This window comes from Lolium perenne, chromosome 7, assembly GCF_019359855.2.
Source record: "Lolium perenne isolate Kyuss_39 chromosome 7, Kyuss_2.0, whole genome shotgun sequence".
In the NCBI taxonomy this organism is placed as follows: domain Eukaryota; kingdom Viridiplantae; phylum Streptophyta; class Magnoliopsida; order Poales; family Poaceae; genus Lolium; species Lolium perenne.
Genome location: NC_067250.2, coordinates 26,385,524 through 26,411,315, shown reverse-complemented (window position 1 = coordinate 26,411,315; position 25,792 = coordinate 26,385,524). Strand labels below are relative to the sequence as shown.

Genomic DNA, 25,792 nt, shown 5'->3' with positions numbered 1-25,792 from the left:
AAAAATTTCAGCAGTTTTATCACAAACAGTTTCAGCAGTTTTAGCAATTTCAGCAGTTTCAGGCAGTTTTGCACGCTTTGCACTAGGAGTAGAAACATTGCCAACACCAATTATTTTACCATTGATAGTAGGAGGTTTAGCAACATGTGAAGCATCAACATTACTAGTGGTGGTAATAGTCCAAACTTTAGCTACATTATTCTCTTTAGCAAGTTTTTCGTTTTCTTCTCTTTCCCACCTAGCATGCAATTCAGCCATCAATCTAATATTTTCATTAATTCGAACTTGTATGGCGTTTGCTGTAGCAAATGACTTAATATCTTTATCTTCATTAGGCATAACTTTCAATTTTAAAAGATCAACATCAGAGGCAAGACTATCAACCTTAGAAGCAAGAACATCAATTTTATCAAGCTTTTCTTCAACAGATTTGTTAAAAGCAGTTTGTGTACTAATGAATTCTTTAAGCATGACCTCAAGACCAGAGGGTACACTTCTATTATTGTTGTAAGAATTACCATAAGAATTACCATAACCATTACCATTATTAGAAGGATATGGCCTATAGTTGTTACCAGAATTATTCCTATAAGCATTGTTGTTGAAATTATTATTTTTAATGAAGTTCACATCAACATGTTCTTCTTGGGCAACCAATGAAGCTAAGGGAACATTATTTGGATCAATATTAGATCTACCATTCACAAGCATAGACATAATCACATCAATCTTATCACTCAAGGAGGAGGTTTCTTCAACAGAATTTACCTTTTTACCTTGTGGAGCCCTTTCAGTGTGCCATTCAGAGTAATTGATCATCATATTATCAAGAAGCTTTGTTGCCGCCCCCAAAGTGATGGACATAAAAGTACCTCCAGCAGCTGAATCCAATAGGTTCCGCGAAGAAAAATTCAATCCTGCATAGAAGGTTTGGATGATCATCCAAGTAGTTAGTCCATGGGTAGGGCAATTCTTCACCAAAGATTTCATTCTTTCCCATGCTTGGGCAACATGCTCATTATCCAATTGCTTAAAATTCACTATGCTACTTCTCAAAGATATAATTTTAGCAGGAGGATAATATCTACCAATGAAAGCATCCTTACATTTAGTCCATGAATCAATACTATTCTTAGGCAAAGATAGCAACCAATTTTTAGCTCTTCCTCTTAAGGAGAAAGGAAACAATTTCAATTTTATAATGTCTCCATCTAGATCCTTATACTTTTGCATTTCACAAAGTTCAACAAAATTATTAAGATGGGCAGCAACATCATCAGATTTAACACCAGAAAATTGCTCTCTCATAACAAGATTTAGTAAAGCAGGTTTAATTTCAAAAAATTCTGCTGTAGTAGCAGGTGGAGCAATAGGTGTGCATAGGAAATCATTATTATTTGTGCTAGTGAAGTCACACAACTTAGTATTCTCAGGGGTATTCATTTTAGCAGTATTAAATAAAGCAAACTAAATAAAGTAGAGTAAATGCAAGTAACTATTTTTTGTGTGTTTTTAATATAGAGATCAAGACAGTAAATAAAGTAAATCTAGCAACTATTTTTTGTGTGTTTTTGATATAAAGAGCAAACAAAGCAGTAAATAAAATAAAGTAAAGCAAGACAAAAACAAAGTAAAGAGATTGGATGTGGGAGACTCCCCTTGCAGCGTGTCTTGATCTCCCCGGCAACGGCGCCAGAAAAAGTTGCTTGATGGCGTGCAAGACACACGTCTGTTGGGAACCCCAAGAGGAAGGTGTGATGCGTACAGCAGCAAGTTTTCCCTCAGTAAGAAACCAAGGTTATCGAACCAGTAGGAGTCAAGGAACACATGAAGGTTGTTGGTGACGGAGTGTAGTGCGGCGCAACACCAGGGATTCCGGCGCCAACGTGGAACCTGCACAACACAATCAAAGTACTTTGCCCCAACGTAACAGTGAGGTTGTCAATCTCACCGGCTTGCTGTAAACAAAGGATTAAATGTATAGTGTGGAAGATGATGTTTGTTTGCGAAGAAAAGTAAAGAGCAAGTATTGCAGTAGATTGTATTTCAGATGTAAGAATGGACCGGGGTCTACAGTTCACTAGTGGTGTCTCTCCCTAAGATAAATAGCATGTTGGGTGAACAAATTACAGTTGGGCAATTGACAAATAGAGAGGGCATAACAATGCACATACATATCACGATGACTACTATGAGATATAATCAGGGCATTACGACAAAGTAAATAGACCGCTATCCAGCATGCATCTATGCCTAAAAAGTCCACCTTCAGGTTATCATCCGAACCCCTTCCAGTATTAAGTTGCAAACAACAGACAATTGCAGTAAGTATGGTGCGTAATGTAATCAACACAAATATCCTTAGACAAAGCATTGATGTTTTATCCCTAGTGGCAACAACACATCCACAACCTTAGAACTTTCTGTCACTGTCCCAGATTCAATGGAGGCATGAACCCACTATCGAGCATAAATACTCCCTCTTGGAGTTACAAATATCAACTTGGCCAGACCCTCTATTAGCAACGGAGAGCATGCAAGAACATAAACAACATATATGATAGATTGATAATCAACTTGACATAGTATTCCATATTCATCGGATCCCAACAAACACAACATGTAGCATTACAAATATACGATCTTGATCATGATAGGCAGCTCACAAGATCTAACATGATAGCACAATGAGGAGAAGACAACCATCTAGCTACTGCTATGGACCCATAGTCTAGGGGTGAACTACTCACACATCAATCCGGAGGCGATCATGGTGATGAAGAGTCCTCCGGGAGATGATTCCCCTCTCCGGCAGGGTGCCGGAGGCGATCTCCTGAATCCCCCGAGATGGGATTGGCGGCGGCGGCGCCTCAGTATGTTTTCTCGTATCGTGGCTCTCGGTACTGGGGTTTTCGCGACGAAGGCTTTTAAGTAGGCGGAAGGGTAGGGTTGGAGGCGGCGCGAGGGGCCCACACCATAGGGCGGCGCGGGCCCCCTCTGGCCGCGCCGGCCTATGGTCTGGTCACCTCGTGGCCCCACTTCGTATCCCCTTCGGTCTTCTGGAAGCTTCGTGGAAAAATAAGACCCTGGGCGTTGATTTCGTCCAATTCCGAGAATATTTCCTTTGTATGATTTCTGAAACCAAAAACAGCAGAAAACAACAACTGGCTCTTCGGCATCTCGTCAATAGGTTAGTGCCGGAAAATGCATAATAATGACATAAAGTGTGTATAAAACATGTGAGTATCATCATAAAAGTAGCATGGAACATAAGAAATTATAGATACGTTTGAGACGTATCAATGGACTCTGGTAATGATTGCAATATGTCCTTTTAGGTGTTGCAATTTTTTGGTGCCTTTTGCTTGAGGATTTGGTTCCCTAGTGGTTGCAAATGGTTGTAGTATGTAGTAGCATCAAACTAGTGTGCCGAACTATTGATTAGACCTTGTTTGGTTCAAATCATGTGTTGTTCGTCAGGGTGGAATTTCCGGCCTCGACGCAGGACGGAATTTCTGGCCCTGGAACCAACCGGAATTTCCGGCCTGGGAAGTTTTCTGCTGCACACTTTTTGAACAACCTTGTCCACAGAAGCTTCGAACCTAGATTGGTATTACTTTATAGTGCATTTCTCTGTTTTGACTTGTGTGCTTACTCTCCTTGTGCTATCTATCTATCTATCTATATCTTATCACAGGTAGTTCACGCTCGAGACACCGTCCTCGCAAAGACCGTTCCAGTGAGGATGTTGATCAGTCTGCTCCAAGAAAGTGCGCCACCATGCGGCGGAAAGGCAAGGATACGAGGATTAACTACAAGGATATGGACATCATTGACTATGTTGCTCTCAGGCAAAAGAACTGGTATGAGGATGATGAGCGGGATTTGGACATCGAGGACCTCCGGTTTTGGTGTATGGAGCAACTTTTCATCTTCAAGGACCTTTATGAAACAAAGATTAAAGTGAGACCCATGAATCCCATTGATTTGGATGCTCTAGAAGAAAAGCATCACTTCTAGGATGTTGTTTGGGTGACAGAAAAGATGGGGCTGCACAAGATTATGTGGCTCAAATGCAACTACAATTAACCTCTCATCCAACAGTTTTATGCCACACTTGCTTTCAAGAAGGATGAGGACCGCACTATGATGTGGATGACTGGCTGTACTCCATGTGAAGCCAACTTCCACAGGTTTGTTGAGCTGCTTGGGTATCCTTTCAGAGGTGGTCACCGTCTCCATCATCCAAACCGCTCAGATAAGGATTTTCTTGTTAATCTCTATTCAGAGGAGGGAGTGGTTGGCACTACTACCGGTCTTCTTCCACTTTATGATCGGCTTCTTCGTCTCTTCTGGGACAACATTTCTCCAAGTGGAGGGAACCGTGATGCTATTTGCGGTACACTGGTTGACCTTCTTGTTCTTGCTGGTGAGTATGCAGAAGATGAAGAAGAAAAGGATTACACTATTGATGTCATGGACTATATCTTCCATGAGATATTTGATGCGATGGTAAACCGGACTACTATGCCATATGCCCCCTATATTCAGCTTCTCATTGATAGCGCAGCAGTGACTAAGGACTTGAGTCAGTATCCTCGTGTGGACCATAAGGTCAAGAAGACATATGTGAAGAGGAAGCTAGCTGCCCCTACTGCTGGTTCTTTTATACGAGATGCTCTTTCTAGTGGCACCGCTCATGGTCGTTCGGCTTCTTCTCCTTTCATTCAGAAGGATGTGAAGAAGCTGAACTGGTTCTAGAGGAATGTTCTGTGTATGAACGTTCAGATCCGCAAGGAGAACTTCCACGCCAGTCGTGAGCACGCCGACATTCAACATACTCAGGAGGTCATTCTTCACAGGCTCAGTGGTGAGCAAGGTCCTCCTCCTCGGCCTCCTGTCCATCCTACCTACACCAGCTGGCACTCCTCTCAGGTTCAGTGGCACAAGATTGAGCAGAGTCTTCTGAGGAGCAGTATCTCTCGCGCCTCTCCACCGCCCGCAGAGGACAGTGCAGGCGACTATAAGTCTGAGTCGGGCTCGGAGTGATTCCCTTGGGGCGTGTAGCATCACTCTTTTTCCTTTTTGGCGTTTCGATGCCAAAGGAGGAGAAGTAGTTCTATTTAGGGAGTCTCCAGGATTTGCATGGGCGGGCACAAGCATATGCGTTTACCACTCTTTGAGAGCTTGTGTTCTCTTATTTGTTGAACATTTGTGTTTTTCATTATGTTGAACTATTCTATGGGCTTGTAGTATGGTTTTTGAGACATGGATTTCGGTATTCTATATGGTGAGACTATGCATTACTATATGGTGTGTGACTTATAGGTATTCGGTATTCTATATCACCATATTGGTATGATCTCTATCTCAAAGTCTCAACCTATGTGATTATGTCTCGTGTTGTTATTGTTTTACATGATGCCTAGGTTATGTTTCGAGGCCACTCTAACCAATGTGTGGTGCTTTCGTATTCAAATGCAAATTACTTATATGCACACATCTAGGGGGAGTGCCTCTATCTTTTTTTGACAACATGTTGTTTCATGCAAGTGTTTTATTGCAAATCCGTATGTTGTCATCAAACACCAAAAAGGGAGAGATTGAAAGAACATCTCTTCACCATTATGTTTTTTTGATGACAACATGTGTGATACTCTAATGCATTTAAGTGGTGCAGATGTAATCTATATTGTTTACATGTTGAGAAGAAAGAAAACAGAATAAGGGAAGAAACTGCATTTGCATAGGCCGGAAATTCTCCAAAAAAAACAGCTAAGGACTTAAGGGTCGAGAGCCCATGGATGCCCCCTCGGAAATTTCAGTGGCGGGTGGATATTCCAGGGAGGGGGGGATATTCCGGCCCTTACTTAGGCTAGAATTTCCGCCCTTGTTTCTTCCCAACGACTCGATTTCAAGGGGTATAAATACCCCCTTCTTCCCCAAGCTGATGTTGCTTGATTTGTTCATGTTCATCACCTCCAACTGAGCCACCAAAATCATTTGATCTCCTCCCTCAACCACCCAAAGTTCTTGATCTTCGGAGAATCGAAGGAGAAGACCCCGATCTACATCTTCACCGGAGCCTTTTACATTTTCCCCTCATTTTCTTGAGGGCACCATTGCTAGTGTTTCCTTTGGAAACCCTAGTTGTTGTTACTTGATTTGATCTTGTTGTTTGTTGTGTTTTAACAACTATTGGGAACCTCCAATTCAGTTGTGGATGTGTACCCCAAGAATATTATAACGTCCCGATTTCCGCCTCGAGGAAATCCCTTATTGGACAAGTGAGCTAGGCCTTTGTGGCGTTGCTCACCGGAGAATACGGTGAGGCCTTTGTGGTGTTGGTTAGGCCTTCGTGGCAACCACACCCCTCCAACGTAGACATACTTCCCCTCAAAAGGAAGGAACTACGGTAATCATCCCTTTTGTCTCCGCGTGCTCCACCCCCGGTTACCTCTATCCTTTATTGCATTACTATATCTTGCTTAGTGGTATCTTGCTTAGTTGTGTATCTTGTCATCTAGGTAAATTCACATAGTTGCATATCTAGATAATTTACCTTTGTGTCAAGCCTTAATTTAAAAAGAACTAACCCCCCCCCCCCCACTGTAGGTGCGACATACGATCCTTTCACCAACCAAATGTCCTCATATCTTGAGAATATAAGGAGCTGGGTTAGATCTACACACCTACCAATGAAATTTTGAATTACTCTTTTCATTAGTGGATTGTGAAACCCTAGGTCTCATATTGTAGAGGTCCTTGTGAAGAGCTCATCTAGAGGCCTTGCTTGGTGTTGTTCAATCCCTAGATGATGTTGGGAGCCTCCAACCTTCTGGAGCTCGCCCCAACCTTGAGCACGGCAGCTGTGCCTCGTCGGCAACGAGTGGTACCGTAGAGTGACCACGAGGCTACACACGTCCAAAAGAAGCCCAAAAGACAACTTGGTGGGAACTCGCTAGGCACGACTGTAGTTTTCCCGCTTCTTTGAGATATTTTGATAAACCAATTCGATAGAAAATGGGAAAATCGAAGGAATATCTCACAAACAATTTTTAGGTTAAAAACAATTTCCTACTGTTGCACACGATACATATATAAAAACTCGTGTGTTTTAGGGAGAAGAAAAAGAGACGGGTCGAAATAAGAAAACATCGCAAAATGTTCGCACACGGTTGCCCTACAACTGATCGTATGCGTTAAGCTCATGCGCCAACGGTTATCACACGAAACCGTGTGTGACATTTTCGGTGCGGCTCAGTATCTGCTTCCATGTGCTTTATGCAGTAAGCCCCACAACCCAAAGCGGCGAACAACAAATAGAATTTGATGTCTAGACCACAAACACGTGGTTCGTTTTTTCGGGCGTCAATATTGTTCCTCACCACGCACGGAAAAGGCGTTCCATGTGCCACGAAATTCTTAAAAGGCTCGATCTCTACTAGTGGACAGCGCCGATGGCGGAGCATGCATCAGTTGTAAGACTGGGCCAGTCTGCAAAATAGGCTTAAACAACAAATAAATAGTGGCCATTTTTTACCCATGGGCCAGAGTAATACGAACAAAATCCAAATAAAAGGATGGGCCACGGCCCAAGTTGGTCCACGCGTAGTGCCGCCTGGCAGGGGAGGGGGGTGAAGGGGCTGCTGGGCTAGGTTTTCTTTCCGCCACCCCGTCGCTTGCGGGAGCGACAGGGACGGGTACCTCAGGGAGTTTGTTTTTCAGCCCTGGTGCACTCACTAATCAAGCTTCAGGTGGCCATGGATTGATTTCCTGAGCGTTTAGTCATTGTACTGCAACAAGGACCTCTACAATCCAACACAAGGCTAACAGTTCCTAATTGGGCAAGCAGCTAACGAGTGTTATTTCACACATTTGATTGGCCAACATTAACACGCACTGGTGGAAAAAGGGGCTTTGGTCGCGGTTCGCAACTGCCATTAGTCGCGGTTGCGCAACCGCGACCAAAGTAGCGCGACTAAAGGCCCCCCCCTTTAGTCGCGGTTCCTTACGAACCGCGACTAAAGGCCCGTCCACGTGGGCCGCAGCGGCGCTGAAGCGGAGGACCTTTAGTCGCGGTTCTTCTGGCCAACCGCGACTAAAGGCCTCCGCAGGGTTTAGGGTTTAGCCCCCCTCCCCCTAAATCTGGTTTCTTTTTAATTTGTATTGTTTTATTTCTTTTGGGTTTTAATTTTGAAGGAGTTTCACATATTCTACGGCACTACATACATGCATATGAATGTACAATTTCAAACAAATTTGAAATTAGAACCAAAAAGAATTCAAGAGGAATATACAATATATATTCAATATCGGATGACCATATACAATTTTGAACAAGTTTCCATCCATAATTTAGTGCATATGAAGTTCTACGTCATCGTAATGGTGTTCTCCTCTAGGATCGATGACTTCCCTCGCCAACCATCCAGCTAGTTCCTCTTGAAGTGGCGCGTTGACGGCGTTGGCGATGGTACGGCGGCGTTACAATTTTAGTTCATTTTTTATTAAGTCAAAATTTTAGTTTATTTTTTATTAAGTCAATTTTTATTAAGTCAAAATTTTAGTTCATTTTTATTAAGTCAAAATTTTAGTTCTTAAAAATACAAATAATATATCAAAAAATTTTGTTAAGTTAAAATTTTGATCATTAAGTCTAAATTTTGTTAAGTAAAATTTTTCTTAAGTTAAAATTTTGATCATTAAGTCTAAATTTTGTTAAGTAAAATTTTGATCATTAAGTCTAAATTTTGTTAAGTAAAATTTTAGTTACATTAAGTCTAAATTTTGTTAAGTAAAATTTTAGTTACATTATACTATTACATGTGTAAATTTTTGTTAACCTAACACATTTTTGTTAAGTAAATTTTTGTTATGTCAAAATTTCGAGGGGAGTACAAAATTATATACATTATACTATATATTGTTAAATTTTGTTAAGTCAAAATTTTAGTTTACAATTTTAATTAACAACAAGTTAATTCGTTTAAGTCAAATTTTAATTTTTTTTACATAATCTTTTTTAAGTCAAATTTTAGTTTACAATTTTAATTAACAAAAACAAAAAAAACAAAAAAAAAATGAGAGACATGGATGCAGGGGCGCCGTGTGTACTGGCGCGCCCCGCCCTCTCTCTCCCGCGGCGGTGGGCGGCGGCGGTTCGAGCCGGCTACCGGCGCGCGCGCGTGGAACCGAGGCCACAGCGCACGGCCGTGGCGGCGTTAAGGCGAAGCGAGCGAGGCGGCGCGCGCGCGGTGGGCGAGGGCGGCGGCGGCGCCATGGGCGAAGCGGCGGCGGCGCCATGGGCGAGGGCGGCGGCGGCGCACATGGGCGAGAGAGGGGCGCCGGAGCGAACGGTGGGCGACGTTACGAGGCGGGCCGGCGACGTACGGTGGCGGCGGCGACGACGGGCGACGACGACGAGGCGGCAGCGGCGACGTCGACGGCGAGGCGGTCGCAGATCGAACGGCGCGGCGGAGATGAACACCGCGGAGACGAAGAGAACGAAGAAGTGAACCGCCCCCTCGCGCGCGCGTTTAAATAGGGACCCTTTAGTCGCGGTTGGTGACCCCAACCGCGACTAAAAGGGGTACTAGTCGCGGTTGGCCACACCAACCGCGACTAAAGGGTATTTTCGCCGGTTTTCGTTTCCCGCGGAAAAATACCCTTTAGTCGCGGTTTGCGCGGCCCACCCCGACTAAAGGTATTTTTTCAAATTACTTTTCTTTTTCAAATTACTTTTCTTTTTCAAATTACTTTTCTTTTTCAAATTACTTTTCTTTTTCAAACTACTTTTCTTTTTCAAATTACAAATAATATATCAAAAAGTGAAGAAAAATAAAACTAATTCATTTCAAAATCTGAAAAATACATATAATATATCAATAAATTCAGAAAAATAAAACTAATTCAATTCAAAATCTTAAAAATACAAATATTATATCAAAAAATTCAGAAAATTAAAACTAATTCATTTCTAAATGTTAAAAATATAAATAATGTATGAAAAAATTCAGGAAAATAAAACTAATTCATTTCTAAATCTTAAAAATACAAATAATATATCAAAAAAATCAAAAAATAAAACTAATTCAATTCAAATTCTTAAAAATACAAATAATATATCAAAAAAAAAAATCAGAAAAATAATATATCAAAAAATTCTTTCTTCCCGCCAATTGTTTCCCGCCAATTTCTTCCGGCCTCTTTCTTCCCGCCAATTTTTTCCCGCCAATTTCTTCCCGCCACTTTCTCCCCGCCTCTTTCTTCCCGCCTCCTGTCTTCCCGCTCCCATTTTTCCCGCCATTTGTCACTACATATAGGTAGCCCGGCTTGGCCAGCATTATCACATCTCTACAATCTCTCATCACTCTCTCATGGCTTCCACCGCACCCACTCTAACCTACCAGCAGGTGGAGGAGCTTTGCGCCTCGAACTACCCTTGCCCTCCGGGCTACCGCGTCCTCGCCGGGCTGGAGCCTAAGCGCCGGCGGCGTGCCGGTCCCTCCCGTCCCTCGAGTGCGCGCGCCGGGCGGCCATCACGAACCACTACTACCTCGACCTCACGCCGGAGCAGCGGATGAATCCCCGCTGGCATCCCGATAACCAGCATACTTGGGACGCCTTCTTCATCAATCGGCGTGAGAGGGCGCTCGCCAGGTATGAGGAGGACGGTCTGCCTCCTGGAAACTTCCACGAGGCCGGCCGTCGGCTATGGTGGTATGGCCGGACTCTGCAGAGCGTCATGGACTACATCACGGCCGGCGATATCCCCCGCCTGCGCTACCCTCAGTTCGAGCCACGAGCGCCGCCTCGACGAGCCGACGACAAGAATAGCGACGACGACGCCGGCAACTTAGAAGGCGACGACTACCAGTACAACGGCGGCGGCTATGAAGACTACGAGTATGCATATTATACGCCTAGGCAGGAGTATGACTAAATCACTCCAAATTTCATGTATGCAGGAGTATGACTTAGTCACTCCAAATTTCATGTATGCAGGAGTATGACTTAGTCACTCCAAATTTCATGTATCATCAGTGCTATCTCGAGTCAATTGAATCATTCGAAAATGGACACCAAACACATCACGGGTAATATAATTCACATGATTCATTCAACAAAGTTTGGTACAATAAATTATTACACATCATTTCTTCCCTTGTGTCCCTGCTTGCTTACGATTGTGCCGTATCCATGGAGCATCCTCATCATTAAACTTAATGCTTGGGTCGGTGTTCACTTTGAAGGGCGGAATTTCAGCAAACATATTATAATCTTCTGACATGTCTGTCTTGTCCTCCACTCCCACGATGTTTCTTTTCCCTGAAAGAACAATGTGGCGCTTTGGATCATCGCATGATGTACTGATCGTTTTCTTATCTTTCCGTTTCCTCGGTTTGCTACTCATGTCCTTCACATAGAAAACCTGAGCGACATCTTTCGCTAGGACGAATGGTTCGTCAAGGTAACCAAGATTGTTGAAATCCACCATTGTCATTCCGTATTGCTGGTCCACCTTTACCCCACCTCCTGTTAGCTTGAACCATTTGCACCGGAACAAAGGGACCCTAAAGGAGGGTCCATAGTCAAGTTCCCATATCTCCTCTATGTAACCATAATATGTGACCTTTTGCCCATTCTCGGTTCTTGCATCAAAGCGGACACCACTGCTGTTTTGGTTGGTGCTCTTTTTATCTTGGGCGATCGTGTAAAATGTATTCCCATTTATCTCGTACCCTTGGAAAGTCGTTATAGTCGAAGATGGTGTCTTGGCCAACATGTACAGCTGATCTACAACATGATCGTCACTCATTAAATGTTTTCTCAACCAACTGCCGAAAGTCTCCATGTGGGCCTTCCTAATCCAGGATTCAGGCTTCTCAGGGTTGTCCGAGCGTAAAATATTCTTGTGTTTCTCAAAGTACGGAGCCACCAAGCTGGAATTGGTCGAGAAGCGTGTGGTGTGCTTCGATCGAGAGAATGGCCATCCATACATATCGTTGATTTCCTTCCGATCGTGCCTTTTCCACTTAGTCTCCCCTCGTGCCGCGATTGAGGAAGACCAATCGGCTTAAGGTCAGGAACAAAGTCAACACATAACTCAATTACCTCCTCATTTCCATAGCCCTTGGCGATGCTTCCTTCTGGCCTAGCACGGTTACGAACATATTTCTTTAATATTCCCATGAACCTCTCGAAGGGGAACATATTGTGTAGAAATACAGGACCGAGAATGGAAATCTCATCGACTAGGTGAACCAGGAAGTGCGTCATAATATTGAAGAAGGATGGCGGGAACACCAACTCGAAAGCGACAAGACATTGGATCACATCGTTACGTAACCGTGGTAGAACTTACGGATTGATTACCTTCGAGAGATTGCATTGAGGAATGCACATAGCTTCACAATGGCTACTCGAACATTTTCCTACAGAGCCCCCCTCAAAGCAATCGGAAGCAATTGCGTCATAATCACGTGGCGATCGTGAGACTTCAGGTTTTGGAACTTTTTCTCCGCCATGTTTATTATTCCCTTTATATTGGACGAGAATCCTGACGGGACCTTCATCTTGCTTCAGGCATTCAAAAAAGATGACCTTCTCTTCTTTGGTCGTAGCGTAGGCGGCACGACCTTGAAACCGTTCGGATGCGGTCATCGTGGTCTTTCAAACTTTGCTGGTCTGCCGTGCTTCCTTTGTATCATTTAACTTCCCATACACGCCCAAGAAGCTTAGGATGTTCACGCAAATATTCTTCGTAACGTGCATCACGTCGATTGCAGCGGACTTCTAGGACTTTCCAATATTCTAGCTCCCGAATATAGATTTCTTCTTCCACATGGCTACGTGCCCGTCAGCTCCCTTCGAACCGATTGTCCGCCAGACCCTTTCCAAAGATGACTTTCAAATCCTTGACCATATCAAATACCTCGGCACCAGTGTGTTCCGCAGCTTCGGCCGGTGATCTGCCTTGCCGTTGTAATGCTTGCCTTTCTTTCTTCGGATGACCTTTCGGAAGAAATCGACGATGCCCAAGGTACACGTTCTTCTTACAATTTGGCAAATGTACACTTTCGAGTCTCATGTAAGCGGTGCGTGCATGCATTGTATCCCTTATTTGACAGTCCCGAAAGGTTACTAAGAGCAGGCCAATCGTTGATGGTTACGAAAAGCAACGCTCGTAGGTCAAATTCCTCTTCTTTGTGCTCATCCCACACACGGACACCAGGTCTGCCCCACAGTGTAAAAGTTCGTCAACTAATGGCCTTAGGTACACATCGATGTCGTTGTCGGGTTGCTTCGGACCTTGGATGAGCACTGGCATCATAATGAACTTCCGCTTCATGCACAACCAAGGAGGAAGGTTGTAGATGCATAGAGTCACGGGCCAGGTACTATGGCTGGAGCTCTGCTCGCCAAAAGGATTCATGCCATCCGTACTTAGACCAAATCGTATGTTCCTTGCGTCACTGCAAAATCTTTGAACTCTCTGTCGATCTTTCTCCATTGCGTTCCATCTGCGGGGTGTCTCAACTCCCCGTCCGACTTACGGTCCTCTTTGTGCCATCGCAACAACTTGGCATGCTCTTTGTTCTGAACAGACGTTTCAACCGTGGTATTATAGGAGCATACCACATCACCTTGGCGGGAACCCTCTTCACGGGTTTACGGCCCTCAACATCGTCACCAGGGTCATCGCCTCGATCTTATAACGCAATGCGGTGCATACCGGGCATTCATTCAAATTCTCGTATTCACCGCGGTAGAGGATGCGATCGTTGATGCATGCATGTATCTTCGAACCTCTAAACCTAGAGGCGAGACAACCTTCTTTGCTTCGTACGTAGTGGCGGGCAACTCGTTATTCTTTGGAAACATATTCTTCAACATTTTCAGCAAGTTTTCAAATGCCGAGTCAGCTACACCTGCCTGTGCCTTCCATTTCAGCAAATCCAGTGTGCAGCCCAGCTTTTTCAGACCATCATCGCATCCGGGGTACAGCGCCTTCCTGTGATCCTCTAACATGCGATCCAAATTCTCCCTCTCTTTTTCAGTTTCGCGGCGTCTCCGTGCATCAGCAATGGTCCGACCAAGATCATCAACGGGATCATCACGTGCCTCTTCTTCACCTTCCCCTTCACCTTCCCCTTCACCTTCAGCATCCTCCATGAAAGTATCACCGAAATGAGCAAGATAGCTTTCATCGATGAAATCATCCCCTTCTTCATCTTCTTCCATTATAACCCCTCTTTCTCCATGCTTGGTCCAACAATTATAGCTTGGCATGAAACCGTGCCGAAGCAGGTGCATGTGAACATCTCTTGAGGAAGAGTAACCCTTCGATTCTTACGGTTAACACATGGAAAGATAACAAAACCCCCTGCTTGTTCGCATTAGCCACTACGAGGAAATCTTTCAAACCCGTCTTGAACTCGCCGGAGAGTCGGTTACCGTACATCCATTGTCGATTCATCTGCATTATTATAATATAAAATATATAATTAACCATCATGCATTTGTTAAACTAACTAGCTACAAACAATATAAATTAAACAATGAACTACACACACATGCATATTTTATCAACGACACATCAAAGGTTCAAGTTGCTAACCGTGATCGAGGAGGAAAAAATAAATGAGAAAGCTCAAGTGTGGCTCCAACACTTCATATCATGTTTGTTTCATGCTCTTGGGGCATTTCATCAAACACCTTATGTGCATAAGAGGAACCAAAAGCAAACCTAACACCCACTTGTGAAGTTTGTGAAGAGAATGGCTCCAAATGGCTAAGTGTTGGCTGCTGGCTGGGTATATATAGGGGGGGGGCTTTAGTCCCGGTTGGCCTGGCCAACCGCGACTAAAGGCCCTCGGGCACCTTTAGTCCCGGTTGGCCTGGCCAACCGCGACTAAAGCCCCCCACGTGCACCGGCTGGCCACCGAGCACCCTGGGCCCAGGCCTTTGGTCGCGGTTCGCCTCCCGAACCGCGACTAAAGGTCCCATTAGTCGCGGTTCCTACAGCTTCGCGACTTATGGGGCTCACCGGAAGCCTGTTTTTCTACCAGTGACGTATAGATAATTACATGGAGAGCAAGAAGTTCCTTTTCAGCACTAGACATAACATATGACACTTCCTGGCAGAAGCAGTCTGTTCATCTTCCCACGGATTCATCGCATATGGTGCCTGAAAGGGCAGAATTCAAGCTTAAGTGCAGACCGTTAAAATCAACAATAGACCATCTAATAAGCTCAAGGCAGAGGGGTTCACCTCAGTGTTTCTTATGTCCCTCGGCGGACTTTGCAGCGGATGGTCGGGGGTCCTAGGCGTTGGTGAGCCTCGTAGCGGTGGCATCCAGAGAAACCTGAAGATTATGCCCGAGCATATTCATCAAGAGGGAAATGTGCATAGCTTATTGAGTGGGAAATGAAAATAGTGATCAACATACCATAATAGACTCCGTCAACCTCCAGCACGTCAATCTGTAAGTTCAACAAACTGAGCCTGGTAAGTATCATTTCAAAATAATGCCGCAATTAAGAAACCAGAATGAAATTCAACTGCTGGCTTCTGTTCGTTTAAGGCAAATAAGCACACTAATACTTACCGAAGTTGAAATCACAACAAATAAGCATAACCTGGATAGCTCCAAACAAATGGCAAACAAAAAAGTTGACAAATGGATCACGTGTCAAATGCATATAAAATGGGTACATTGCTCGGATTAAAATGGAAATGCCAAATGCACATAAAATGGCCACACTGCGTAGATAAAAAAAGGTAAGCTCCTTTGCATAACTAGTCCAAATTACATAGTGATTTCATATGATCAAGAGTATCAAGCAGCATCTTATTTAGCAGCACCCTACACTAAACGGCATGTTGATTAAACATTTATGTGGGGGCTTACAGAGCCATTAATAATGCTAAAAGAAGGTCGATTCCAGGATGGAACACTCCCATTGAACAAAAACTGAATAAAAGGAGCACAACAGAGCTTTTAGAGCCCTCGTTATTACTCTAGGCGAACATACTTCCCATGTCATATGAGTTTGGAAAATCTCATTCTAGACATGCATGTCTTACTCAAATCATGTAAATCTCAATCAATCAACCATTACACCCTTTGGAGATCACTGGATTCAGTAGATGTGGATTTATCGCTCACTAGTTGCGCTACAACTTTATTCATAACTAGTCAATTCCACATAAGAAAATTCTAATTTGATAGAATTTCTCCTATAATATCCTTAGACATCAGCTAAAAACACCTATATTTCGACAGACAGCTAAACAACACTTATGGAAAGGAATTTCAAAGGGAAAGGTGCCCACGGGGACATCACTGGAGTCAGTAGATGTGGATTTATCGCTCATTAGTTGTGCTACAACTTTGTTCACAACTACTCAATTCCACATAAGAAAAATCTAATTTGACAGAATTTCCTACAATATCATGAGACATCAGCTAAAAACACCTATATTTTGACAGACAGCTAAACAACACTTGTGGTAAAAGGAATTTTAAAGGGAAAGGTGCCCGCGGGTACTTGGAGACCGATGACACTGATGCTGTCCATGAGCTCCTGCACCTTGGCAGGATCATTGGCACGAATTCGCATTAGTGGCCTCCTGATATCTTCTAGTAGGATCTCCATCACCACAGGGCCATTCTTCTCCGAGTCGCTCAACGGGGACCGTGCAGCTGCACCTACACCATTGAAAAATTGAACCATTGTTATTTCAGAGAAAGTTCAAGTACATAGAGTGAACTTAAACATCTGAACTAGACAGCCCAAGATTACAAGCTGATCACTGGATACTGCACAAGGAAATTCTCATGTCATGCAGCACTCAACAACATGGTCCGTCATTACCCACGGGCGGCCGTAGCGTCCCTGTCACATGCCCGGGCTTCAGCCTCGCTCGTCTTAGGCAAAAGTCGATGTTGAGGAGTGGACTTCCGATGCAAAGAATCCTTGTGCCCAGGCTTCAGCCCCAAGGGCCTCAGGGGTGAGTTGCTGTTTTTTTTTTCCGAGGCGTGAATCGCTGTAGAACAGTTCCGTTGGGTAACCATCGCTTGCTTTGTTGATTTGTAATTTTTCTTTGAGAACTATTAGTGAGGAAGCATCCCACCAGCCATGTAAGGAATATCAAGCAGCGTAGCAGCCTACCAGCCATGGTCCACGCGAAGGGGGCACTACCGGAAGCTCAGCCTTTGATATTTTTCTCTTCTATAATAATATAAATCAACGTTAGAAAATTTAGCTCCGTCATGACATGTAGTTTATAGTATAACGATTTGATGTCATATATGTTACTACTCTTTTTAATAAAGTTGATCAAAGTTCAAGTATTGGACTTAGAAGTTAGGATATAAGGTGGAAGTACACTTATTTAAAAAATGGAACGAGTATATATAGAACTTGGGCACCATGATCTAATTTTGTAATCCTCGCGGAAAACACAGGAGAGGTTGGCACAATTAAAGTTTTGTTTCCTACCCTCCTGCTTGCGCGAGTATTGCCAAAGCGCCTCGCGCATCAATGGGAATCGACATGGGTCGACCCCCCAACCCCTCACGTCGCGGCGTGAATAAAACCACCAGCACCACTTTAGTTCCCCCCATCTTCATCATCGCACCGGTAGACCCGCTCGCCTTGCCTCCCTATCCTGCCCGAGCCGCAGCCTCCGTCGGCCCATCACCCCCGCCTCTCCTCTAAACCTTCTTCATCTAAGGCGAGCCCTCCCGCACATACCCAGGCCCTCAACCCCGACCTCATCGGGTCATCAAAGACTAAGAAGAAGCTCACCATCGCACCCGAACCTACCCCACCCTAAGTGTATTGTTAGCCTCCGCCGCCAGCAACACAGCGGCGAGCCGCCTTGTCCCCATCTCCGACAAGATCCATGTGATGCCTATATTTGTCCAAAAAATTTTTTTTGCCTTATTGTGAGCCTCCTTGTCCCCGTCTAATTGGGCATTGTTATTCATACTTAGGTCCGCCAGTGATCATAACAATGCCCAATTAGACACCGTTTGCATGCAATTATCCTCCATTTATTCGCTTCATTTTTCAGATCAAGATAATCGCTAAAGGAAGTTCGAATTAAATCATGCCGGATTCAACTGAGCCACTTTGGTTCCAAAATAGACAGATACTAGGGCACAATATGTCCCACTGGTACTAAGATTCGTATCCTCACACCTCATCTTACTATGATTTAACTCAGCTCCATTCGCTCAAGGAATCCAATGGAAATAACACCAAGGGGGAGCAGGTGAATGTAAACCTACCATTGGAGGACGAGACCGAGAAGGAGAGGCCGCGCCTCCCCCTCACACTCCTCTCTCGGAGAAAGGGGGTCCTGGGAACGGCGGCACGGCCGTGGAGGAGGAAGCCGGCGGGGGGCACGATCTTTCCCAAACCCAAGCTCGACCTCCACGCCATTGCTGCTCTGGCCCTCCAGTTCATTAACGAGCCTAGTGAGCCTTACTTGTTTTCTTAGCCCTATGGGGCTCTCTTGGGCTCTATAATCATGGGCCTGAAAGCGCATTCACGGCTCTACATTTTTTTTGTGAATTGTTATATGTCCATTGTGTATCTTCTTATCTTTGAAAACATTTTTCTTTCCTATTTAGCAACTGATCACAACTAATGAACTGTATGGTATCTTCTTGATCTTTATACTGTATTGATAATGTATATTAATTTCTTGATATTTGTGATTCTACCTTGTATATGGTGGGATATACTTTTTAATGACACCAAGCTATCACGGTAGAAAACAATAACTCATGCATATCGCAATCTCTTAGCTTTTGGTGTACGTGGTGTCACTAAAGATATGTGATATCTTCCGCCTAAAACTAAATGTACAAACTAATTAATGTGTTGCACCTAGAGAAAGATATGATACGCATGGAGAAAGATTTCGGGAGATGGTTGGCCAGTAAGACCTGTCCACTTGAGAACAAACCTAGGACACATGGGTGAGAGGTGTTATGCGTATGGGCATCCAAGTGTTACGTATGAAATAAACTCACGACATGTGTCAACAACGTGGCACTATATGATGGATCGAGTAATACACTTGCTTGGGTTGGGGTTCGAGGAGGGGGCGGCTGGTGAGTTGTTTATTTTCATAATAAAAAATAACATCAATAATCTTAATTTTAAAATTTTATTATTTAAAAATCTATCTAAATAATTGACTGGAAGCTAATGCTTAGTTTTATATTGTCTCCCGTGTCCTCGCGGGAAAAATATTTTGTGAAGCTGATCATCATCGACATAGAAAAAGGAATATTAAAATCACTCGTCTTTCCTGAAATATGTAAGAAAAACCCGCCGTCAACATGTTGTCTTGTGAGTCCATGAATCCGCACATAGGTAGTCCCATATGATAGCTAGATGTTGCACTCAAAGCGACCATTTGTTCGTCAACTGTTCTGTGAAAGTTTTTGTGCGCCATATCGTATAGATAATCCTGATAAATTATTTGGAACTAGAAATAGAGAGAAAGAAAAAATCATTAATGTCAACGTGTAATGTTAGCAAGCAAAGATATGCTTTTGCGTTGTAATTTGTGGGTCATTAACATACATTTGAATGGGGCATATATAATTGATTTAGCATGAAATACCGTTGACCGGCACAAATCTAAATATATACGTATGATGAAATTTCGTGACAGTGCTATGCATGGGTTTCCTGGTCGCCAATCTAATGAGAAAAGATATGCTTACCTTCACTGGTGGTGCATCATATATGTAGCATATTTATTCAGTGAAAGATATCAATTATTTGCACATACGTACACAACAAAACTCCATTGATACATTGTCACCTGCAAACAAAACCAGACGCAATTCTGTGTGCTATATATGTGCGAGGGCGGTGGCGACCATGGTTTCAGTCTTGCACCCTAAAATGAGGAGTCATGTCATGCATTCATACGTACGACAGGTGTGTTCTCTCTAGCAAGATTGGAATTGATCAACAGGCCTGCAATGTTGTCCCTAGCAGTCTTCATGTGTATATTTGGAGGCCTGGGACAATTATTTGCATCACCAAACCAACAAAAAAAATCTCAATGAAATGACAAAATATCAAGGTCAAGAAAGCTTTGGCTTATTCTTCAGAGGGTCATAAACACTAGTTTATTTATAGTTAGATCTTGGATCGACAAACTATCAATGTATCGACTTAATTAGAGAAAGTAGGTGTGCCACATTGGAGGCTATAAATACACTACCCTACTCTCCACTCTCTCCATCCCCAATCTCTAACCCATCTTCATAGTTCATAGCCTCATATACTCACAGTTCTCTAGTATCCGACTTTAGTCTCCCATGGATCCAACACTCAACCAAGAGTGGACATCCTCTGAGGTAGAGGAGGCAAGGTCACTCATTGCTACGCTCGAAAGCAAGAAAATCATCTACGAAGATAATGATGACAATAACAAGAAGCACAACGACATCGTGGATGCTCTCCACGCATTGTTCCCTTCAAAAACCATGCAACAGGTAACAGATATTTACGTCAATATCGCTATGGAAATGCATTTGATGCAGTGGAGGGAGGAGATCCCTATTATTGGAGGCTCCACAAATAACACTTGCACCGTTCACGACCTTGTGAACGGTAACTTTGGGGAGCTGGGGGAGAGTAGTTCTAGCGGTACACATGGGGTTTTCACCATGGGTGACCGTGTGAATGGGTACAACTTTGGCTTACAAGAGGAGGCAAGTACCATGTTTGGTTCTCCATTGGAGGATATGGTGATCATGGAGATGGAGGAGGAACTGCCGATGGAGGAGGAACTGCCGATGGAGGAGGACCTGCTGATGGTAGAGAATAACATGATGGAGGTGTTAGAGAACAATATTTTCAATGATCAACCAGTTGCAGACCCACATCCAGGGAGATTTTGGACCGCGGAGGAGCACAGGTTTTTCAACTGCTATATTCTTCTTTGTCATGTAGTAGTAATTGTTGTTTAATTACTTATTTTGCATGAACATATATACTAATTAAGAATATTGTGTGGATCTATTATAAGAGATTCGTAGCTTTAGTTTGTGATGGTATCGCATAGTTTATATGGACATTGTCCAATTTCCATTTCGGCTTAACACAAATATCTCAAAGTTTGAAATTGATGGATGAATTCATTTATTTATTTTCTTTCTTATGACCTTTTAAATTTTGTGTTTGACCTTAATAGTAGGAATGTATAATGTTGCAGCAAAGTAACACCATGATAAATTCAGCATGGCACTGATTCTAATTGATAAGATAAATAACTGTATCAACTATCAGTTTACCATAAAAAGAACTAAGTTATATGTTTATGTGCAAAGTGCAGTTTTGTTGGGGTTATCATTGTTATCAAATGCTTTTCACTTACATTTTTTCGGATATAGATATATACCATGCATCTATTACTGTAAAATGAAGAAAGTAAGCATATGGAGTTGAAATGGTTTCCAACCAAACCCGTCAATTCTATAGTTTTATGGCATGCATACTGATCCATCTATCTATTAAAAGTGTTTAGTTTTTGAATCGTTGTAAGTTGCTTTGTTAAAAAGATCGTCTCTTCATATTTAAATCAACAATTAACTTAACAAATTATCTTGAACCTTGTTGTTTCAGGTTGTTTCTTCGTGGGCTGTGTGTCTATGGCCGCGGTGATTGGAAAAACATATGCAGGTACTTCGTCACCACAAAGACTGCAATCCAAGTCTCCAGCCATGCACAAAAGTACTTCAAGAGGCTAGAGAAGAGAGCATTGTCCGGGAGGGCCGGGAGGTAGCGTTTCAGTATCGGAAGTTTGGGACATGTTTAGAATGTTATCACAATAAGGCATGTGTCACATGCATAAACAAGTCGTTCTACCAAAGATGCATAATATGCTCAAGACATTAGGGCAAAAGTTTGTTGTTGGCGCGTCAATAATCTAATATTTTATAAGAAACGATGTATTTCACCTTCTATCTAAGTGTCTTAATATAGTGTTTGTTGCATGTCTTTATTTCGCTGCTCGGTATACTATCATTGTATTAACACACTACGTACAATTATGAAGAAAAAAGAACACTAGAGTAGCGTACATTTTGTCTTAGTACCATGCACTGATTATTTGGTCCTAATATATCATACATTATTGATTCATTAGAAGATAGCGTCACTTCATGACAGAACAACACAAGAACATTATCTAAGAAGTTTGGCATTTGTTGGCTATATTTTAATAAGATTTGTTTGTAAAATGAATTGAAAAGCTCACTAATCGTATTTTAGATCTTACACATATGCATTGCTCTTTTAGTCCAAGCTCAACACTTTTTTATATTATCTGCCATTTCAATGCCATGACAATATATATACCTAGATATGAATATATAAATGCCAATGGTTGATATTCAATAATCATAGAGATTTAATATTTCAGCCCGAGAGTACAATTGGATTGCCAGAACACTACAGAAAACCTTGCCCTAATCCTTGTTTTTCTATCCTAGCCAACCATCTCCATAATGTAACTTAGTGTGTTATTCCGAGCCCTCTCATGAAACCAAGAGTTGCTGATGACTGGAACCCCTCTAAGGTGGAAGAAACTAGGATCCATTGCTCATCTATTGAACAATGGATACTTCATTGACCATTGTGAGGGAGATGGAAATAGCACAAAGTTCGACACCATTGTAGAAGACTATAAGAAATGGTCCTAATGAAAGACAATGGACATGCGATAACATATTTTATGGCGAGCTTGTTCTCTTTTTTTGAAACAGAGAAAGCTTTACCTTATCATTAATTAAGAAATAGAGTTTTGAAGTTTAACAACAAACAAGGCAATATGGTAAAAACTAAAAGCCTACTATCCCGATATTACAAGACCCAAAAACAAGTGCCGACCAAATCCCAAAAGGAAGCTGCATTCCTAATGATGGACATAAGACCGCTAGCAATGTAGAATGATGATTGCAAAAAAAACCTAGCACTACCCTCATTCCAGAGATCCTACGAATCAAAAATTACGATGGACGACATGACATTTTCTGAGTTACTATGAAAAAAGTGTTGTAGGTCCACCAATCTTTGATGTTATCAAACCATGCAACGTGCACGACTAATTATTGAGGCTTGCCAGACAATTGGCAACCACGTTCTAAATCGATATAAACGGCATTGGAAGAGAAGGTCTGTTGACGGGGAGATGACCCCCGGTATGGCAAAGTCCTCGAGTTTAAGAGCGCGCAGCACTTCGCGGATCAAGAAAATATGCCACGGTTCAAAAGATATGAAGCAAAGAAGATAAAGAAGAAGAGCTGCGAGCTGGGCCGGCTTCCGGCTCCCGCGGCCCGTCCGGCTGCGGCCTCCTCGGTCTGCTCCCGCCCCCGCCCGGGTGGGCCGACTTCCGGCTCCCGCTGGCCCATCCGGCTCCGGTTCCGCCTGGCCCATGCGAGGCCGGCTCCCTGGCCGACGGGGCCTCCCCGCGCGCTGGGCCACGTCCGGCTCCCAGCTTCCCTGGGCCGTGTCCGGATGGACCGCTCCAGGCCGCCTGGCCACCGGCCGCCTCGTGCGTGCGTGGCCGGCTCGCTCGATCGAGCGATCGACCGCTCCCGCCTCTTCCTGGGCATTTCTCGGGCCGGGCCGGGCTTCGGGCTGGCCCGAAAAAAGCCCGACGGGAAATCCTTGGCCCGAGCCCGGCCCGGCCCGACCAACTTTCAGCAAATTTTGGCCCGAGCCCGGCCCGCGGCCCGAAAAAGCCCGATTTTTTCCGGGCTGGCCCGACGGCCCGGCCCGATCTAATGGTAATTTTCTTTTTTCTGTGGCCCGAGCCCGGCCCGATATAATTACGGGCTGAAGAATGATGGCCCGAGCCCGGCCCGATAGAGAGAAAAAGCCCGGCCCGGCCCGGGATTTTCGGGCCGGGTCGGGTCGGGCCGTTCGGGCCGGGCTTCCCATGCCCAGGTAGACTCCCGCCTGCCAGCTCCCAGGTGCGGCTCCGTACATGCATGGCCGGCTCCTGCCACCCCACGTACCAGCTGCCAGCTTCAATCATCCAGAGAACGATCAAGGCCAGCTGCTCCCGTACGCACCATCCAGCTTCTCCACGTGAAGACCAGGCGCGTGGCCAAGCTCCACGTTGCGTTGTGCTGGCCGGCTTCCACGTACGAGATCCAACATCGGATCCTCCTGCCAGCGACAAGACCAAGCGACCAGGCTATAGATAGGCTCACTGTGGTGCAACAGTAGCACTGTAGTGTATAGTTGATGGGACCCCAGTAGTCACCTCATGTATAGTAACTGCGGGCCATCTCTTGTCCCCTGGGTGCCACTATATAAGACACACCAGGGGGAGCCCTTCAGGCTCACGCTGAACATGGCCAACGCTGCCCTCTCTCTCTCAGCTCACATACGAGCAGCCGGCCAGGCTCTCTCCAAGCCGGCCAGGCTCATCATAGCTCACAGTAGCTTCTTCCTCCTCAGGACAACAGCTCAAGGAGCAACTATGTAACACCATATACTGTCATATACATCAGACATGCAGGAGTAGGGGTTTTACCTCCACCGCGAGGGCCCTGAACCTGGGTACATCACCGTGTGCTGTGTACCAATCCCGCATCTGGATATCGTCGACGCCCATACAGGAACCACCTCTCTTTAGCTACCCCGTAGCATATGCCGTGACGATACCACGACATTTGGCGCCCACCGTGGGGCCTTCAGTGGCGCCGGCCGGAGTTCGTCCGGACGGGACCCTTCCTCATCATCGTCACCGCCGCGGCCTTCAACGCCACCGGCATCGCCGCCCTCTCCGGGCATGGCTTCACCGCCGCGGCCTTCATCACCGCTCTCCTCGGGCGCGGCTTTGTCACCGCCGCGGCCTTCAACGCCACCGGCATCGCCGCCCTCTCCGGGCATGGCTTCACCGTCGCGGCCTTCATCACCGCCCTCCTCGGGCGCGGCTTCGTCTCCGCCGCGGCCTTCAACGCCGCCAGCATCGCCGCCCTATCCGGGCATGGCTTCACCGCCGCGGCCTTCATCACCGCCCTCCTCGGGCGCGGCTTCGTCTCCGCTGCGGTCCTTGCCGCCGCGAGCTTCTTCACCATCATCGTCGCGGGCGACGCTGCAGTCACCCTCTTCATCAACATCACCTCTGGCGTGCGCTCGTGGTCGGCGCCCTCATCCCTCACCAAGAAGCGAGCCAACATGCTGTATGCGGGTGCGCCCGTGGGCAGCAGCAGCAGCGCCCCTTTCGCTGGCGCCGGCGAGCATCGCATGAGCAGCAGCCGGCAGCATCGTCCGTGCCCCAGCGCCTCCGTCGACCTCCGTCCCGCGCTCGTGCGTGCGCACGCGTACCAAGCAGCGGCGCTCTACCACGCACGCGGCAGCAACAGGAAAAGTGCAAAGCAGAAGCTGCGCGCGCGAGCAAACAACAGCCAAGTGCACATGCACGCATGCGTACGCGCATGCAGCTAAGCAGCAGCAAGCTGCGCGTGCGGCCCAGGAGCAGCTGCATCGCGGCTCGCCTGCACTGTAGCTCCAACCTCTACTGCGTGACGCGTCCGACTCCGCCCGCGTACCTCGAGTTGCCGGCTCCACCGTTTCCTCAGCAGCAAGCGCTACACCTGCCAGCTGCGCCCAGCGCATCGACCTGCACCAACAGCAGCGGGGCCCGCATACCATGCACCCTGCATCCACCTGCGGTAGTCCGGCTTCCGCTGCGCCCTCCGGCTGCGTCCGCCGCGGCCACCTCCGGCTG

General features: G+C 45.1%; 2 protein-coding genes across 3 annotated transcripts in view; one reads left to right on the top strand and one right to left on the bottom strand.

The window, feature by feature from the left end:
- The window catches only part of LOC127318025 (sulfiredoxin, chloroplastic/mitochondrial), a 133,442-nt gene extending 114,971 nt beyond the window's left edge, over nucleotides 1-18,471 (bottom strand). The window contains exons 1-2 of one of the 2 annotated variants that reach the window (XM_051348639.2): nucleotides 18,306-18,471; nucleotides 16,321-16,718 (exon numbers count right to left, since the gene is read on the bottom strand). In XM_051348639.2, coding sequence (XP_051204599.1) covers nucleotides 16,504-16,718; nucleotides 18,306-18,459 — 369 coding nt within the window. In that variant the 5' untranslated portion in view covers nucleotides 18,460-18,471 and the 3' untranslated portion in view covers nucleotides 16,321-16,503. Of the gene's footprint in view, nucleotides 1-16,320; nucleotides 16,719-18,305 lie in introns of those variants that run through there. The other variant, XM_071823125.1, reaches the window with a different exon arrangement.
- A 1,892-nt stretch (nucleotides 18,472-20,363) lies between these two features.
- On the top strand, nucleotides 20,364-21,832 carry LOC127316174 (uncharacterized). The gene is made up of 3 exons (XM_071823843.1): nucleotides 20,364-20,540; nucleotides 20,673-20,965; nucleotides 21,673-21,832. The coding sequence occupies exons 1-3, from the start codon at nucleotides 20,364-20,366 to the stop codon at nucleotides 21,830-21,832; spliced, it is 630 nt and encodes a 209-aa protein (XP_071679944.1).
- The last annotated feature ends 3,960 nt before the right edge of the window (nucleotides 21,833-25,792 follow it).

Excerpts from the sequence above, each read along its gene's own strand:
- LOC127316174 (XM_071823843.1), top strand. The coding sequence starts at position 20,364 with ATGGATCCAACACTCAACCAAGAGTGGACATCCTCTGAGGTAGAGGAG. Across the intron at positions 20,541-20,672 it reads CTTCAAAAACCATGCAACAG|CTGGGGGAGAGTAGTTCTAG; the intron begins GTAACAGATATT and ends AACTTTGGGGAG. Across the intron at positions 20,966-21,672 it reads TGGACCGCGGAGGAGCACAG|GTTGTTTCTTCGTGGGCTGT; the intron begins GTTTTTCAACTG and ends TTGTTGTTTCAG.